Genomic DNA, 18923 nt, shown 5'->3' on the forward strand with positions numbered 1-18923 from the left:
CAAACAATTGAGCATAGTTACTATGTATGACCATTGGCTACATTTGCACCCATTGGATTCCATTTCGTTGGCAGCGACTCTTTGCTCTGTTTGCCAGTAGCAACACTCTTCACATCCGCCATTTCTTGTTGTAATCAAAAGGTTGAATGACTGTACATACATATAAGACTTGCAAATGCATGGCAGACTGAAAAGACTTACCATGCGAGGTTTTGCAGCTCGTGCTTGGATTTCTTCCTTCTAGTAAATATGTGTATCCGTGCTTGTTTGTGTGCAAAAACTGGCACCGACAAGCAAGGTATTGCTTATTCAGACACCTGTATTTTGGCACCGACCAGCAATTGTTGAACTACCTGCAGGCCATCAAGAGGCAAGAGAATCGCAACTATAAGCTCATAGTTGAATCAATTGACATCAAAAGACTCTTCCATTACTCGGCATCTGTGCACATCACACAGCTACTCGATATTTGTGCTAATATAAAGAAAATCAATCCCACGGGAGATGCTGAATGTTACAAACTGATCAAATCGCTGCTTGCACGGCATAAACTACAGCATTTACAATACCTGCCTGCACCAGAGGGGTATTCGACAAAAGAATACATTGAATGTGCTATCCAAATGCAATCTCAAATAAAGCAATTGAAGCTGATGGAGACGTCCACCTTGAGTCCTTCAAAGCACATCTTTACGATACTATACAGCCAACTAGATCAATTCGTCAAACTAGAGACCTTGTATTTGGAGAGGGCATTAATTTCAAACAGCTAGACTCGCTTATTGACAGCTGTCTGGCATTGAAGGAACTAGATCTGAAGCTACACGAAGTATCACCATTAAGGCAGCTTGGATTTGAAACAAGAGAAGAATCCGAAGAAGAGGAAAACGCAATCGACTACACAAAACTAAAGCCTCACTTGACTGTTCGCACAGCTAAGCTCAAACTGTACTCGATCTTGCCGAAATACGTTGGATATATATTGCATAGGTTTCCAAAGCTAACATCGCTGGACCTGGTGCCTCTTGCCTCACACTATGAACTGACGCCAACGTGCAATCCTATCACAGTATCGAACGATGCCATGTTGAACTTCTTACTCGCTTTACGCAAAATGCGACATGTACATCACCTCATTGAATTTAAGCGAACGATGCGTTGGATGCGGTTACAAAGTTTCTTGTTGTCACTAATTTTGATGGAACACCAGAAGCGTCTTGTCAATTGGTTGTCCATACCAAGTATCGACTGGACAATCCCCTCATTTCTTACAGCAGCGAGCCTTTGAAGATAAGAATTCATTTGCAATACTACAAAGGCCACACTCAAGAGAACCAGTCGTTGAGAGGGCCCACCATCATGCCTCACCTCACATTGGTGGAAGTAGTTGACTCATACATCAAGCAGCTGGTCATCAATGGAATGAGCAACAAGTTTGTCAATGGAGTCGTCAGCGCCTATTACCTAATGGACTATACATTGATCCGTCGTTCCTTTCTGAAGCACATGGGCTTCATTCAATGCGACTTGTCCTATTACCCTCTGCAGGTACTTCCCACACCGCACATTTTTATGGAATCACTGAAATTTGAGGATTGCCTGCTCCACTGTCTGTCGTTTATCAAATTCTCGCTTGTCATGTCCTGACTTCAACGCCTTATGATGAAAGACTGCCAGTTCTCCTTCTACCTAACCAAACGTCAATCCAACGGTTCCATTTGACGCTCAATCACACTGAGCATTCCCTTTACACACTTTATCTATTCCGTTTCAAAAGCATTCGACAATACCGATCCCTTAGCAAAATATACCTCAAATCAGCAACAGATGCAGGAACCACGTATGCAATGTATAGCAGAGATGGAGTAGAGTCTACTACCGTCATCACTAGAAGGGCCTTTTATCAAAAGTTGAATCTGATTCCTTGCATATCGACATCTCTTGCAAAAGTATAAAACAATTCAAAATGAATTAGGCTAGTGAACACGCTAGTATAATATACCTTGTGCAGTTCTACTACTATCGTCTCTTTTTTTATTGTTGTATTTCGATGAAAGGGTGTATATTACTGGGCTAATTCTACAGCTTAAGCTCATCTAAAGACAAAGATGTACCTCTACGGTGGCGAGATATCTTGATGATGTGCGTCTTGATTTTGGTCACCATCTTCCTGGCTCGATGATGGTGTTTCTTTTCATATGAGCTGTTGAGGCTATGTTGAGAGATGGCTGATGAAGCTGAACTATGTCTACTGTGAATAGATTGCAAATAATCAAACACGGGTTGGCAAGCTTCATCAACACGTTGTTCTTCTGAGTTGGGCGCTGTAGTATTCAAAGAAGAGTGTGTGGTAGTTTTCTGAAGACCATTGCTTCCTGAGTGAGATAATTTAATCTTGGCCTTCTGCCACCAAACAGGAGGACATGTTGTCCCCGTCATCTCGTCGGCAGCAGAAGGTCTATAACGAATGCCATCATAACAGCCATCGCCATCATCCACAGTCAGCAACGGTAGACTTAGTCGTCGGTGTGCTGTATGTTGTTCCAGCTCGCTCAGTTGAGTTGCATCTTCTTCGCTATCTGGCTGGTTATCAACCGCTGTTATGATGATTTGACCAGTTACAATGCTGCTGTCGGGTGGTGCTTTGATTTGTGTTGAAATTGTGCTACTAGTGGTAGAATGGTATAAACAGGAAATGGCAGAGCAAACCCAATATACCTCAGCTTTGAGAAGAGCTGCAGTAATTATCAAGTATTTGCACATTTACGATCAGGAAAAAGTATGGTATTTGAGTTTTGTTAGATTTGAGATGAGAGTATTTATAGCTTGTATATCCCATTTAAGGTTTCGAATACAGATAGCCTTGCTTTGTATCATAAAGGTTATTTTCTTGTAATTAGTCCTATGCTAAGCAATGCCCAACAGTTAGATGTCATGGCAAACATAAGCAAGGTTTGCTGTCTACATGATATCAATAGCTAAGGTTTCAAAATTACATTTTTACGTTATTGACAAGTCGATAAACAACACAGAAATGAATGTCCTCTCATGGCATTGGTTCTGTACCAAGATATTCTTAACAAGTGAGGATCCATCCGAGGGAGTTGAATTACAAAGCATTTTACAGTAATCGTGCTTCGGTAAACCTCCCTTTTTTTCTTGAAATTTCTTGGGCCAATACATCGTTATGTATTTGGAACATCTCTTAATGAACAAAGCAGAAGAAAATTGTATCTCTAATGGCATTTCATGAAAATTAACACAGATAAATCAGATTTTCTATGTATGCCATGAACTTGCAGGTGTTCTTCGTAGATATCTTGATAGGGTTCGATTCTGAGCCAGAGAATTTCGATCGTTATTTCTGATGATTCTATAATTCACAGATGGTTAGTAGTTCCGTAAATCTGTTTGTAATTACCAAAAAGAACAAGTTGCGAGTTTTCCAGCAGAGCATAGATTTAATACGATATGATCTGCATCTCTCATAATCGATTTTCTAGACATACTTTCCCTGGATCAGGATATTTTTTCGATGAGAATGTCTTTGATTTACTGAAAGACTGCCAGAGCAAAAGGTAGCGGGGGACAGTACACTTTATTGGAGAGAATTTAGACAAATGGCACTATATAAATGCCGTAGAAGCTATTAAATCAGAATCAACAAGTAGTAGCTTCTAATTATATGGGGGTGGCTAACGCACCTACGGCTAATGTACCAACAAATCGTCTCTAAGTATCGATGAACTTGCAAACTTCTTGTACTGCACGTAATATAAATGCAGGACGATGAATAACGACAGTGCGAGTCTTTGGTTCCCAGTAGGTATGAATTCGTTAATATAGGCTTTAAATTTGGGTTGTAGTGTAATCTATTGATTTACATTACTGAAGGATAGTTGTATATATTTGAAGTCTAGAGAATGATTTTGAGCTTAACAAAATAAATATGCCTTCTATTCAAATTATAAGTTGCACAGGTTGTAGAACTACCCGTCAGCTATCTATCGAAGATGTGATTCACGCTGTGTAAATAACAGCTATAAAGCAAAAACGTAAAAAATTTTGACAGCTTTCAAGCCTTCATATCTTGACATGTAAATCTTTCTGAGCCGCCAGAACTACGCCAAATAATTGTACTCAAGTAGCAGCAACTTCCTGACACATTTACTCAATTTTTTGGGGACTGTTGAGTCTGTAGCGGTTGCGGACATTCAGTAACTCAGCAAGAGTCGGATCATGATTTACATTGTTTCTCACTGTCTACATTAGGACATTAGGTTCGACACAGAAGTGAATCATATAATCGATTATGATGGTCTCTGATAGTGAAGGATAATGATGGCTACAGATCGTATCATCATGGCTGATTGAACGAATCAGATCCTTCAATTGACTGATATTAGATAAACATGATACGATGTATTGACTCAGTTGAAACAACAAGATAGATTGATGATTCATCAGTAATGATCTCTTATAAATAGGATGTGTTTGAATCAGTTAATAAATCTAGAAGTTTTCGTATCTGGTTACTTTTTATAGCCTTCCTTTTTTGAAATCTATCTTAATTTGTTAATACTGTATCTTTGAATACAACATTTTTTTTAACCGTGTAATCCGGATCACTATTGATTTTATACTACAACCGTTTACTCCATTTTATCTCAAATGTCTCAAGATGGGATCCTTGGGTTTCGAAGTTTGGCAAGACCATGGCTCAACATCGTGCGGAGCAATCGTGCAAGGAATGCAATGGACACTACGGAAAGGGTCATTCGTGTGCCAACGGTGGTTCTTCTGGTCCTACGAAGACTGTTCGCATGATGACGAAGCGTCCAACAGTACAATCCATGGTGAACAAGGCTTTGGCGTCTGAGGCTGGTGCTGCCGTACTTCGGGAAAAGAGCAGGGAGATCAATGCCTGTTCCGCTGCGTCTTCGGTTGCTGCTTCTGTCGTTGCTGCTTCTGTTCCCGTGCGGGATGAAGTTAGTCCTGGTTTGTCTCCTGTTCAGGAGACTGAGAATACTGAGGTTGACTCTGATGTGGAAATGTCGGAATCAGATGGTCATACTATCACCGATGCTGAGGACCTGTGTGGTCGAGCTCAGGCTTCGATTGTTGATGGTATGGACAGTGTTTCTGTGTCTGATGTTGACTTGGTGCAGAATTTGTCTGCTCAAGAATGTAAGTTTGATGCTGTATTTAGTGCACCTCCTACATTGCGTTCCAATGCCATTTGTGTTCCAATTGTGGTACAAAATGTCATTTGTTTCGGCATCGTAGACACTGGTGCGACTTTTAGTTGCATTACTGACGAGTTTTTCGATCATCTAGGAGGTCGTACTCATTCTGGTTTTGAAGCTGCTGCTGCTGACAGTATTGTACAGTTGGCACATGAAGCGACTACCGTTCCTCGTGTTGGTTCTGTGGTCTTGAATGTTACTTATAATAAAGTTGTTAGTTCACATTCATTTGAAGTTTTTACATTTTATTCGGAAGAAAATGTACATGTGTTATTGGGAATGGATGTTCTCTCTAAGATTGGTATTGGTATTAGTGGTTTAGTGAGTCAGCATGATTTTCAGACTGGGCCCAGAAAGCCAGATCCTGTTGACGACTCGATTGAACCTAATCACCATCCATTTGGTAGTGATAAGGAACGTGCTCCTTACGTTAGGCTATTGAATGAACTGTTATTGGAGAATTCGCAAATTGACATGAGAAATACTCTGTGTAATTTGCCTGATTCTGTTATCAAGCTGGATACTAAGCCTGGCTGTGTTGCCTATCGTGCTCAATATCCACTTGCGGAGGCCTATAGGGATGCTGTTAATAAACAGATCCAAGTGTGGCTTGATGAAGGCGTTATCGAACGATCGGCGAGTCATACCCGCTTCAATCATCCGTTGTTGGTGGTGAAGAAGAAAGATTCGAATGGCAATTATGACATGTCTAAGCCTCGTGTGGTGTTAGACGTCCGTAAGTTGAATTCGATTTTGGAGGTTGATGACAAACAACAGTTGCCGTTGATTTCATCTATTCATCAGAATATTGGGAATAAAACGATTCATACTTGTCTGGATATCCATGCTTGTTTTACCAGTTTTGGATTGGATCCCTCGCAAGCTCATAAGGTTTCGTTTACTTCGCCGTTTAGCAATACTCAGTACACCTTTCGGAAGGCTGCGTACGGTATTCGTCATGTTGGTTCAGTAGTTGTTCGTACATTGCAGAATCTGTTGTCAGATCTGAATACGTCCAATGCTGCTACTCCCAATTCTACCAAGGATGACCAGTCAGTGTTCTGCTACGTTGATGATATAATCTGTAGTACCTCGGGTAGCTTGGAAAATCACTTTAAACTTGTTGCTGAAGTGATTCGTCGTTTGACAAAGGCTAATCTGGTTTTGAATCCAGAGAAGGTGGTCTTTGCTCAGAGAAGCATTTACCTTTTAGGATGGAGTGTAATTGATGGCAAGTTAGTCCCTGATGGAAGAAAACTTACCAATATCATGCAGTGGCCTCCTATTAAGACTGGTAGACAGCTTGCTTCGTTTCTGGGTCTGATGTCCTATTTCCGATCTTCTATTCCGATGTATTCTCGCTTAACGGGTGATCTCGACTCGTTGAAGCAGTGTAAAGATTTGTCGAAGGTCTGGACGGCAAGACATGACAGAACTATTGCAAATTTGAAGGATGCACTTACCAATGCGTTGGTTATGTCCACCCCTGATTTCTCATGTCGATTTCATTTAGCTACTGATGCTAGTCTCACTGCAATTGGTGGTTTGTTGTACCAAGTGATTCAGAATGAAATTCGGTATATTGGTTTGGTATCGCGTAAACTCTCTCCTTCTGAACGCAATTACAGTACTACGAAACGTGAGCTTTTGGGAATTTGTTATTCATTAGAAAAGTTTCATCGGTTTCTGTATATGAGACGGTTTACCCTGCACACGGATCACAAGAGTTTGATCTATTTGAATACGCAAGAGATTCCTAATGCGTTGATGCTTGGGTGGTGGGAGAACATCTTTTCTTACACTTTTGACATTGTTCACTTACCTGGTGTTTTGAATGTCATTCCTGATGCTTTATCTCGGCTGTATGAAGATGACGATGCTTCCGCACGCCATCTTCTGGGGGGCAGGTACTATGCTGATGGAGGTGAAAGGTTGAAGCAGAAGAGAAAGATGGGTTCTAAGTTGAAATCTACCACACCAACTGTTCAAATGAAACGTATTCCTGTTCGAATTACTCGTGCTTTACGAAAGGATACTAGTATTGGTGATGATGGCCTGGTTGATGTGAAGCATTCTTCGATGAAAGCTAGCACCTCATCAGCTGCCTCGTCAAAGCAACAACAAGAGTTAATTTTACGTACTATGAAGTTTTGCGATTATGTTACCCCACCTGCTACTGAACGAGATAATATGATTATTTCTCAACATTTGGTCGGTCATTTCGGAATCAACCATGTTGAAACTGCTATTCATCATGAAGGATTCCATTGGACTAACATTCGTAAGGATATTGAACGTATCTTGGGGGATTGTATTGAATGTAACAAGTTCAACATTGCTCGAGAAGGTTATCATCCTTTCCGAAGTGCCAAAGCTGATCAACCTTTGGATCATTGGTGTATGGATCTTGGTGATATGGGTGTCACAAGTTCATTCGGTAGCAACTTCATATTCGTAATGACGGATATTTATAGTCGATTTACGGTCATTCGCTGCATTCCAGATAAGCATGCTACTACTATCGCTCGTGAATTACTTCAGGTTTTCTCTCTTTTCGGTTGGCCAAAGATCTTGACATCTGATAGAGGAAAGGAATTCATCAATGAGGTTGTAGAAGCTATGGTCGAGATCAGTGGTATTGACAGACGTCTCTCGTTAGCATGGAACCCGTTGGGTAACAGTGTTGCGGAGAGTTGGATTAAACTTGCAAAGTCGACAACAGTTAAGTTGCTTAAAGGAAAACGTGATCAGTGGGAACACTATATTCCTTGGGTTAATTATTGTCTGAATGTCAAGTATGCTAGATTGCACAAGTCTCGTCCTTATACGATTTTGTTTAATCGCCAACCTAATGGTTTGACGGATTATTCAAAGGTAGACTTGACTCGTAGTTACGATGTAGTGGATCAGAAGAAGATTGATGAGAAGTATAGCTTCGTTCAAAATGTTCTTATTCCAGCTATCTCGAAACGTATTTTAGAGACTCAGAAGAAGGATCATGCCAATTTTGCTAAGAAGCACAAGATCATCGAGAAGCCTTATCCCGTTGGGAGTAAGGTGATGGTAGTGAATGAGAATAAGAGCAACAAGTTGGATGTTCGATATGAGGGTCCCTATTTGATCAACGGAATTACTAGCAAAGGCTCGTACGTTCTGATGGATCGTACAGGTAATCTCCTGAGTTATGATGTACCTACGCATAAATTAGTGTATAATGCTGCGGCTAATGCTACGCTAACTTCTAAAGAGGACTTCATTCGCGAACATCAAGAGGTTCAAGCGGTTATCAACCATAGAGGCTCACCGGGCAAGTGTAAATACTTGGTGCAGTGGAAAGGATTTGATGAACCTACTTGGGAACCTATTGAACATTTCAACTCTACTGAATGTATTGAATTATATTGGGGTAGAAGGAATGGTGCAAAGGCTGTTGGCAAGCGCAAGATTGCTCCTGCAACAGTAAATCAGAATAAGGCTGCTACTCGTCCTCAGAAGAAACGTGGTAGACCAGCTAAGAATCGGTCTTAATGGCTGAATGGTATGATGTCTGATCTAGTCTTTTTACCTTATTGTATATTTTTGTCCTTTCAGAGGTTTTTAAAGGTTTTTTAATGACGGATGCTGCCCATATCATTTTGATTGAATATTGTATATATATTGTATTTGTATGTTATCTAATATCGTTATTTATGATGTGCTGTAATTAGAGATTATGGTATGTAACAATGGTATATCCTGATCCTGGTTGGGGGCTGTTGAGTCTGTAGCGGTTGCGGACATTCAGTAACTCAGCAAGAGTCGGATCATGATTTACATTGTTTCTCACTGTCTACATTAGGACATTAGGTTCGACACAGAAGTGAATCATATAATCGATTATGATGGTCTCTGATAGTGAAGGATAATGATGGCTACAGATCGTATCATCATGGCTGATTGAACGAATCAGATCCTTCAATTGACTGATATTAGATAAACATGATACGATGTATTGACTCAGTTGAAACAACAAGATAGATTGATGATTCATCAGTAATGATCTCTTATAAATAGGATGTGTTTGAATCAGTTAATAAATCTAGAAGTTTTCGTATCTGGTTACTTTTTATAGCCTTCCTTTTTTGAAATCTATCTTAATTTGTTAATACTGTATCTTTGAATACAACAGGGACCAAAAAAATATGGCCAAAATTTCACTAAAAACCATGAGGTATCCCTCATGGTTTTCATCAAAAATCAAACGATCGCATTTTTCACCTTGAAAATGAAGACTTTTACTATGGTATATATCAAATCAAAATGTTTCTCTCGATCCAAAGCAACCTCTGAAACCACTTTTATAAGGCTTTCATATGCAAAATATGGCTATTTTCGCTAAAGACCCCATTTCAAATTTTATTAAATTGCTCAATAATTTCAGTCAAAACACTTATTGCAACTAGCACCATTGGAAGCGCCTTGAAAAGTACTTCAAGAATGTATTAGGAAGCAAAAGGCGATCATCACAATTTATATAGTCGGATATTACAAAATAGAGTAAAGAGGTCGAAAAAGACAAAATCTGTCTAATCTTGATCAGAAAAAAATAAACTGAGCTTGAACCAATTTTGGCGGGTGTCGCTGCTGTTGGCTGACCTAAACGCCTTTTTGATGGTGACAGTAATAATGATAATGATGATTGTGATGCTGACCAAATGGAAACCATGAATCTGAAAGGGCAGTTGCTTAGCCCGAATACTTTTTTCTGAATTTTTTCCTATAAAGATGTCTTTTGCAACGGCAATCTCTCAAAAAGGTCGCTGAAGATCTTCACAAGTCCTTTATTTATGCATGGCCAGCTTTATATCACCATCTCAAGAGCAACATCAGCGAATGGATACCTCCCCTCCGACTCTGATGTTATAGCCTTTCTTTTACTATTAATTGATTGTTTAAAATCTACTTGATATCTCTGATCTGAGATGTCTTCAGTGAGAGCCCGTAGGGCGACGCCGTCATCGAGCGTAGCGAGATCGGTCGGCTAGTTGTCTTATACTAGAGACCAAATACATTGTTAGATTTAGTTGACATATCAGGATCGAAAGCAGGAAAAGGTGTGGCGAGTGAAGAGGCTATTTTGTTGGTACATTTGCCACCCCCTAATTATATATATAGGTCTCACACTCGAAATATCACCCACAACGTGATAATTTTGCATTTCGCATTTCGATACGCAGTCGCAACAATGAAATTCATGTAAAAGATATAGCAGTTTACAACAAGAGCAAAAAATTAGTCATTCTAATCTATTGTGCTATTCAATTCGCAATTACCTTCTTATTAGTTTGACAAACGTCAATGATTGTCTTACTCTTTGACGGCCTGGATATCTGATAAGCAATCAGGCTTAAAATACAACCCGAAGAATATAGGCACATTAAAAATCGTGGTATAATATTACATATTTATTAATACATGTTATAAATTATGATACATAAAATCAAATCTACAGTACAGCTACGTATTCTTCTTCCATTTCTTCGCTATCACTATGGCTACTACAGCTCACACGCTCCCATTCTTTTTGCTTGTATTCATCTAGCTTGTCCAACATGGACTCAGCACGTTTCACCAACGCCTTGCGTTCATTTCGAATATGCTCATCGCCATCAGATTCAATCATGTCAAGCTTCAAAAGGATCTTGACTATCTGATCTTCGTAGCCCAGAAATTCTCGATTTTCAGCAGTGGAAGCAGGAATGGTATCAGGCAATGCAGAGCGACCATCAGGAGAGAAATCTAGTGGCACATGGAGTACATGATCTTCGTGTTGTTGACGTATCTGATCTAATTCTTGCTCAATACGACTTAAGGCTTCAAACTTGGCAATTTTGACAGGGTCTTCTTCGGGAAATACCGAAAAGGATTCTTCTGAAGTGGTATTCGCCAAGATATCATTCACCAGATGATGGAGGGACTCAGTAGATTCAACGAGGGCAGGCACTTCCTCAGCCTGTTCCATGGAGGAGTCTCCATCTTCGTCTTCAGTTTCGTGGTCATCAATGTGTTGGATAGCCGAGGCAGCCAAGTCCTGGTCATCTTGCTCCATGGCATCACCATTTTCATCTTCAACATCATCGTCTAGCGTTTGAGCCTTTCTTGAAATGTAGTCCACAAATTCATCTAAAGTAACAGTGTGTTCAGTTGGCTCATCCTCCTCTTCTTCTTGCTCTTCTTGCTCTTCTTGCTCTTCTTGCTCTTCTTGTCTAGGACTTTCTTCAGCTTGCTCATTTGGGACCTCTTGTTGACCAAAAATGAATCTAACCAGAGCTTCCATTTGCTCAGCAACCTCATGTTCTTGATCAGCCTCAGACTCAGAGTCAGAAATTTCTTCTTCTTGTTCGGAATTGGCATTGGCAAAGTTAGGAAAGACAGCAGCAGCCATGGGATGGCAAGGGTTGGTATACTCAACAGACTTGACAGCTTGTTCTTGGAGTTGTTGTTCTAAGGTCAAGGTACGGAGATGGTATTGTTCAATTTGTCTTTGTTTCAAAACGGCATCCAAATAAGCCTGTTCTTGCTGACGGCGATGAAGAAGCAATGCTTCTTCTTGCTGCTGTCTTCTCTTCTTAGCGGCATAGTAAGCTTGAATGGCAAGTTCTTCTTGCTCACGACGTCGCTGTAATTCGGTCATAATCTTGAGATTATAAAGAGCCTTTTCAAGACGACGTTGTTCTTGTTGCTGTTTCTTGTAAAGCGCAGCTTGTTCACGCTGAGCCTGTTCTTGACGAAGTAACAATTGAAGTTGAACATAATCATCAACAGAGAGTTGATGGCCACGCTGTTGTTGTTGTTGTTGTTGTTGTTGTTGGTAGACGGGATGTTGGAAAAAGAACATCTTTATAAAATATATATATATATTAAACTTTCAATGATTTATTGATATTTTTTTTTGACACATCCCAAAAATGTCAATGTATTTATACTACTTTTTCATGGAAGGTTCGCGTATTTGCTAGGTAGTGTCCATTAGTCAAAACTCCGTGATTACGTTCTGTTCTGGCGATTTCCAGCATTTTGTACACACATCCAGCCAATCACCTCACAAGAAGCGTTTCTAGAATTTGCTTGTACCTGCAAGAATGAGTAAGTGTAGCGCAGTAAATTTGTAATGATGGTGTTCCAATGGGCTGACATGCAATGGTTCCTGATTTGTAGCATTTCAGATTCAAACTAACTTGGGCATCGCTGGCGATTGGACCCTATTCATCAAGTAATTTCTTATAATTGGAACAAACCCTTTATCACTTTCTCCACGCTCAATGGCGGATACAAATGAATTTTTTTGAATAGTACTAGCTTTTAGTTGAGTCAATGCTTCTTCCTACTTTTTTCTAGCAAGCAAGGAATTTGGGAATGCCAGCATTACTTTTGATCATCATTTCATTAGTTGATCAAGTGAAGAATATATAAAACGGAGTCTACATTGAATAATGCTACTGTAATATTTTTTTTTTTGTTTGAGGCAAGCTAGAGGTACAGTGGACTGGTGCTGTGTTGTGTTGCGTCGCAGAAGATATAATAGCAAATGAGTTCTGTAAAATTATCTCACGAATGCTAGCATAGATCATTTGTGCACCAAGAAAATTTTGAATAGCAATTGCGTCTTATGGTTGGAAGTTGAGATGTTCGGATCAATACGATAACCTGAATGAAATAAGAAGCTTTTCAAGGGACCTAATTGATCTTTCCGCAGTGTTACTGGAGAGCTAAATACGTGATTTTAAACTTTAGGCTGTGGCAGCGACTATCGCAATCATCCTAGCCACTACGCAGCTTTTACTATGGGCATGCGGAAGTTGATCCCGCAATTAGCGAGAACACTTTATAAAGACCTTGATATAGATGTATATTTGACTCTTCTAGGATGCTCCAGACCTATATCATTGGAAACAGTTAAGATACGGGCAGAAGCCAGAGCTGTATTGCCTCTTACAATCATAATATTTGCAAAATACAGCGAAATTTGGATGTATTTAAGCCGTGATTTCTCGTGTTACAAGCCATTTTAGAACATCTGAGTGACACCATACAATTGCTCTAATCAAGCACTAGCTTTCTGACACTTCTGCTCAAATTTTTTGGGATCGTCGAAAATCGACCTCAAACCATGAGGTATCCCTCGTGATTTTCATCAAAAATCAAACGATCGCATTTTTCATCTTGAAAATGAAGACTTTTACTATGGTATATATCAAATCAAAATGCCTCTATCGATCTAACGTAACCAATAAAATCATCTTTGTGGGATTTTGAAATGTAAAATTTCGACATTTTGGCCAAAAATCTCTTTTCATATTTTCAAAAATTGCTCAACAGATTTATTCAAAACATCTTTTATAATTATTATCACTAGATGCGTCTTGAAACGTACTTCTAGAAAGCTTAAGGAAGAATCGCATGATCATAACATTTCGTATAGTCAAATCTGTCAAAATAGATTAATCAAGTCGCAAATTGATCAGAAATCAACGAACCGAGACAGAATGTCGAACGGAGTTTGAAGTAATTTTCAGCTACCAAAAACGCCTTTCTCATGGGGAGACATGGTGAACATGTTGATTAGCGGTTCCAAAAAACAAAACGAAAGCGGGAGGACGAAGAGGAAGCAGAGAAGGAAGACGAGGGAGAGAAAAGGTAAGGATACTTGTCATAAATCATACCGAGAAGTAATTGAAAAGTCTGAAACCATGACATCTTGCTGATATAGCTGTAACCGTAGACACATATGGCTAATAGACAAATTCTCTGCGAATTTCCTTCAAAGGCTCCATTGATTTTATATAGTACTGGTATAAAAATCAAGCAATCTGCTAGAATGAAGCGACAGCGAGTTAGTGCTACTGGGATTCTTTCAAGCAGTTAAACGTGAGAGAGAAAGTGGGTGATTTGGTCGTTCCTATCAGTAAACGCAACACATCAAGGCTTTGCAGTAAATGCATAGAGATATCATTGCATCGTATGCCTTATCTCAAAGGACATGCAGTTCTTTATTACAGCGAATGTGGTAATATCTGGGATTGAGACGTAATTGCGATAAACAGCATGATGATTACGTCCAGTATTATCTGGTTTGGCGCTTCTCGTCCTCAAATATACAAACCAAAGAAGCGCTAAATTAAAGTTGTATACTACCATTGCCGTAATAAACACGGTCTGACTCTCACAAGGAACTTCAAATGATTATTCCAACGGGAGTACGTAAGGCCTGAAGTGATACATGCTATAACTGAGTCCATAACAATAAAGATTTTATACTCTAAACTTGGTTAATTTCTCTAATTATGGAAACTTAATCATTGCTTTACTAATAAAAGCCATGGAATGGACACAAATATATTAATGATGTGAATATGTACAAAGTAGCTCTGCTTGGCCTATTATGCTCCTTTGACAGTGCGTCATTTATCATCAATGAAAAATTCTGACGGATAAAAGCAACCAAAAAGTGAGACATTCATCCATCAATCATTCGGTTTTCTTTCAGTAACTAAACATTTTTTTTTGTTCTAGTCCTGTTTGTGACACGATGAGGAGTATTTGCGTCGTTTTTCGTTCACAATAAGGAAACCGAGCTTGCGATACATTATTTCTAATATTAAATCTTCTAAATTTAAAATCGTTGAATCCAAATATTATCTTGGCAGATCGAGCAGTTGAGGCACGGCATTACAGAAAACCATTTGATGAAGAATGATATGGCTAAAAATTCTTTAAATGGTTATTTTATAATCCTTATTTGGTATTTTTTTTTTTTTAGATACCAGACCCTGGAAAGTATTAGTATCCATGGTAACGCTAAGATGAATGAGATGAGATGTGACATGATCTGGCGTTGCGTGTGGCATGGAGATGTTGGCTATACCTGTGGCAGGCTCAGCATCCCTAACCCTCTTTTCTAGCTATTTTCATTGATATTGTGAAATGTGTAACCCTTTGCTGTTGATGATTTATTACATGGTTGAGCAAATGTACAACAAATGAAAAACCCGGAATAAATGTCTTGGCAAATTACTAGATCGAGTGAAATTATTTGAGTCTCTAATAGATAATTTCACCTAAAGCGGCAATTAGCTCATGCATTCGCTGATGTTTAAACACCATAAAAAACAAGGTTTCCCAATCGCTAAAAAAAGCTAATCGTTGCACACTTGAAAAAACCCCTCTTTTTTAGTGATTATAAATAAAGAGAGGTTCCAATATCTTTCTCATTTTCCTCTTCTTTTCTCAATTTTGCTCTTTTCTTATAATTTTTCCTTTTTTATGAATAATAATAACAACCATGACCTTATCCAGCAGTAACTCAGGTGGATGTACCTACCGTTTTATAGAAAGCTCTCTCTCAACACTTCCTGTCCAAACGTAAATGTCCACAGGCAATGGATGCAAAAGCTTATCTTATTCACATTTTATACAATAGAAATTACGATCTGGAAATCAGACAGCAGCCAGAGAGAGCCAAAGTTAGCCTGATCAATGAGAGAGGTATTATAAAAATTTTCAATCGTCATTAGCGACCCAACTAATTTGTGCTTTCGTTAAGACCGACGACCCATTGAACCTCCACCCATCTTACAACTACACTGGGAGAATTGTTCAGAAGAAGAATTGAAGTAGGTAGGCATAATTTAATTTGATTTAGAGTCGACTAACAGATATATACCTCGATAGGAAATGCTTGCAGAGTCCGTTTTACTTTACTGTTGCTAATCTGGTTACTGAAGATGATCCAGAAACTCCATTACTACCAGTGCAAGACTACATGTCGGGTTCGACCGTATCTTCACTCTATCGACTTCGAGATATTGATAATTCAGGTATGAAGATATGATTACTGACACCTAAACCAACGCTGACATCTCTTCTAGATGGCGGCTTCTTTGTATTTGGCGATCTTGCTGTCAAGAAAGAAGGCAAATTTAAATTGAAATTCTCATTGTTTGAAATTGTCGAAGGACAAGTTGAAAACAAACGAACAATGCTTTCAAACACATTTACTGTATTCATTCCAAAGCAATTTCCTGGTCCAGTAGAAGCAACATTTTTGTCAAGGACATTCTCTGATCAAGGTGTCAAAATGAGAATTCGCAAAGAGCATCGTCTTCAGTCGTAAGTCTTGAACTCTTATAAAAATAACCAGTTTTACTAAAATTAGTGAATTCATCACACTTTTAGACGAAAGAGGAAACTTGAAAATGGAAATGATTCATCATCTGCCTCATCTGTAACGAATGAATCCGCTTCTCAACCAACAAAGAGGTATCATACAAAACATTCAAAGATGGTGGTCTCTTCTCCATCGTATGCTGAGCCATCTGCTTCGACGTCTGATGTCTTCTTTGGTCGTTGGCAAGCAACAACACCTCATCACCACAACAGCAGAGATTCTACTACTGCACCAACACCGCCGCCTTCCAGTACCACTGCTGCTACTTGCAATTCAGCTGAAGACGTAGAGTATAAAAGATTGACTAGCAAATTCAAGTATCAATATCCTGAAGATCATGCCCAAGCGTTCCCCAGTCCAGAAAGCACCATTTATAATACTATCCCTCACGCAGCATCAAGCGCATCCACTCCTCGTTCCATGTCTTGGGGATATAGATGTAGCGAACGAGATGCATACAGTCGATCCCTACCGCGTGCTTCGTGGCCTATACTGAACTCAAATACTGGACGCTCCTCTCCTGAACTGATTTCCAACGTTGGCCATTTCACAGATTCGCCGCCTCCCATGGCAAGACGACTACCACAAGATCCTTCATTAGCAAGATATCATACATGCTCGGATACTAAATCTTCCTTCCATTCAAGAGAACATGGCATTTTAAATGATCTACCAACTCCTCCCTCATCTATTACTGAATTACATCAAAATGCCACTGGAACACAAAGCTGGGGTACTCGACTGCCTCCTTTAAGAGCCATTATGAATAATTTAGATCAACACATGAACAAATCCTCTCTGTTTCCATTGCTATTACCGCCTCCAGCGCCCTTGGTTGCATTGCATGCTTCTCCAGCTTTAAATGAACAACACAATTACCCATATTATCGCTAGAAATCCATTGTATATCATCACAGATTGACATTCCATAATCCTTCGCTCATTCTCTCTTATGTTAAATATCCCCCTTTTTTTTGTACAGCGCAATCATTCATCCCATTACCTTGTTTTTATATATCTATGCTCGTCCTATCCTGTCTATTATTTTTCAATTAAAGTCTCTTCCGTACTATACTATCTTTAATCCGAGAATCCGTGTGCATGCAACTGTTTAGTTTGCTCAATTATTTAGTACCTTGAGTAACAATTGATAACTATCCAGGCGCACTATTACCCCTGTATACGAGCACCGCGTTACATAAATAGATGTTATTGGCGCGCAGCCATTAGTCCGTTTTGCTGTGATGTTTACCCTGTTAATTGAATGACGGGCTGAAGAAAGGGATATTGCACTTATTGGTAATGTTTGTATCGCCACACGTGGTTGCTACTTGATCAACACCGGAAATTTCTTTTTGGCTTGGCATGCAATGACCTCTGGATGTTCAATAGTTGCTGTTGTGTTGATAGGTGCTTTTATAAATCGCATAATTACTTGAGTCCACGTATTCTACATTGCATCTTGTTTTATACTCTGAAACACTCTATGGCCAGCATTAAAGGCACAATTAAACACGACGCTCTGCAAATGCCTATGTAATAATACAGCATTATTTGCATTGTACGTTGAAATTATGAATATCGTTGTGTTTTGCAACTGCAAGATAAATAAATTGAAACAGATATAAATAGCTGTATGAAACTCTGGAAATCAAAGCTGAACATTATATAGAGAAAGGGCCAACACATGGGCAACTGACAAGCGTCAATCTTGCTTGAACAATTGGAAAGCACAGTTATCCTATCTCTGCACTGTTAGCTAGCCTTTAAAAATGTGCTCCATCTATACGTTTGGACGATTATACTGTTTGTACATACGTCTATCTTGTTTCCAATCAAGATCATAATTTTGGGTAAATAGATGACACGTGCGATAAATGTATCTTTAGCATTTTACCTGGAACGATGCAGTTGAAAGGCATCTTCCAAGCCCAGTTGTATTAGGCAAAACTTGTTTGACAGGTGTGAACACAGACTCTGAATACATGAGTGATCCATCATCCAGTATAAAAAGGAATGCTTTTCATCATGCAGATCCCTTTTATCGTTTAGCGACTGCAAACATGAATCTCATAGAAAAAGTCAAATCAAGCATTGACATATGGAAGCATGAAAAATATACAAAACGAAGAGCATTTCTACCAGAATATAAATCAAGAGGTAATGTCGGTTCAGGGCCTGCCTTTTGACGTTTTACTGAAATTACAAATTGATGCAGATTTAGACTATTACAAAGAAGTTTACTGCGATGGTGTGTACACTGGCACAGAAAACAATGGCCACAAACTGCAATTCCGTATCAAGAAGAGAGCGAGCTCTGTTTTCTCGATCGATTCGTCGCCTGGAGTCAATCTATCCAGACAACGAACATCATCGCCATGCTCAGAGACTTACAATCAGAAAGCTGGATATTGAATCCCTCGATAGCAGTGTATACATGTAGAATAAACAGAGAAGAAGACAGATTTAAG

General features: G+C 39.3%; 5 protein-coding genes across 5 annotated transcripts; 3 read left to right on the forward strand and 2 right to left on the reverse strand.

The window, feature by feature from the left end:
- Window positions 1-610: 610 nt before the first annotated feature.
- Window positions 611-1647, forward strand: ATC70_012194 (uncharacterized protein; the record flags this gene model as incomplete). The annotated part of the gene is made up of 2 exons (XM_064831376.1): window positions 611-1123; window positions 1177-1647. 2 exons carry the CDS (start codon window positions 611-613, stop codon window positions 1645-1647), a joined length of 984 nt encoding a protein of 327 aa, XP_064677656.1.
- A 432-nt stretch (window positions 1648-2079) lies between these two features.
- On the reverse strand, window positions 2080-2763 carry ATC70_012195 (uncharacterized protein; the record flags this gene model as incomplete). The annotated part of the gene is made up of 1 exon (XM_064831377.1): window positions 2080-2763. The coding sequence occupies one exon, from the start codon at window positions 2761-2763 to the stop codon at window positions 2080-2082; it is 684 nt and encodes a 227-aa protein (XP_064677657.1).
- A 1952-nt stretch (window positions 2764-4715) lies between these two features.
- Window positions 4716-8774, forward strand: UGP1_2 (UTP-glucose-1-phosphate uridylyltransferase; the record flags this gene model as incomplete). Its single annotated transcript, XM_064831378.1, has 1 exon — window positions 4716-8774. One exon carries the CDS (start codon window positions 4716-4718, stop codon window positions 8772-8774), a length of 4059 nt encoding a protein of 1352 aa, XP_064677658.1.
- A 1957-nt stretch (window positions 8775-10731) lies between these two features.
- ATC70_012197 (uncharacterized protein) lies at window positions 10732-12123 on the reverse strand (the record flags this gene model as incomplete). Its single annotated transcript, XM_064831379.1, has 1 exon — window positions 10732-12123. One exon carries the CDS (start codon window positions 12121-12123, stop codon window positions 10732-10734), a length of 1392 nt encoding a protein of 463 aa, XP_064677659.1.
- Window positions 12124-15567: 3444 nt separating this feature from the next.
- ATC70_012198 (uncharacterized protein) lies at window positions 15568-17346 on the forward strand (the record flags this gene model as incomplete). The annotated part of the gene is made up of 6 exons (XM_064831380.1): window positions 15568-15647; window positions 15706-15770; window positions 15829-15898; window positions 15957-16102; window positions 16154-16394; window positions 16461-17346. 6 exons carry the CDS (start codon window positions 15568-15570, stop codon window positions 17344-17346), a joined length of 1488 nt encoding a protein of 495 aa, XP_064677660.1.
- Window positions 17347-18923: the final 1577 nt, after the last annotated feature.

Source organism: Mucor velutinosus (genome assembly GCF_035048745.1).
Source record: "Mucor velutinosus strain NIH1002 chromosome Unknown tig00001569, whole genome shotgun sequence".
Classification (NCBI taxonomy): Eukaryota; Fungi; Mucoromycota; class Mucoromycetes; order Mucorales; family Mucoraceae; genus Mucor; species Mucor velutinosus.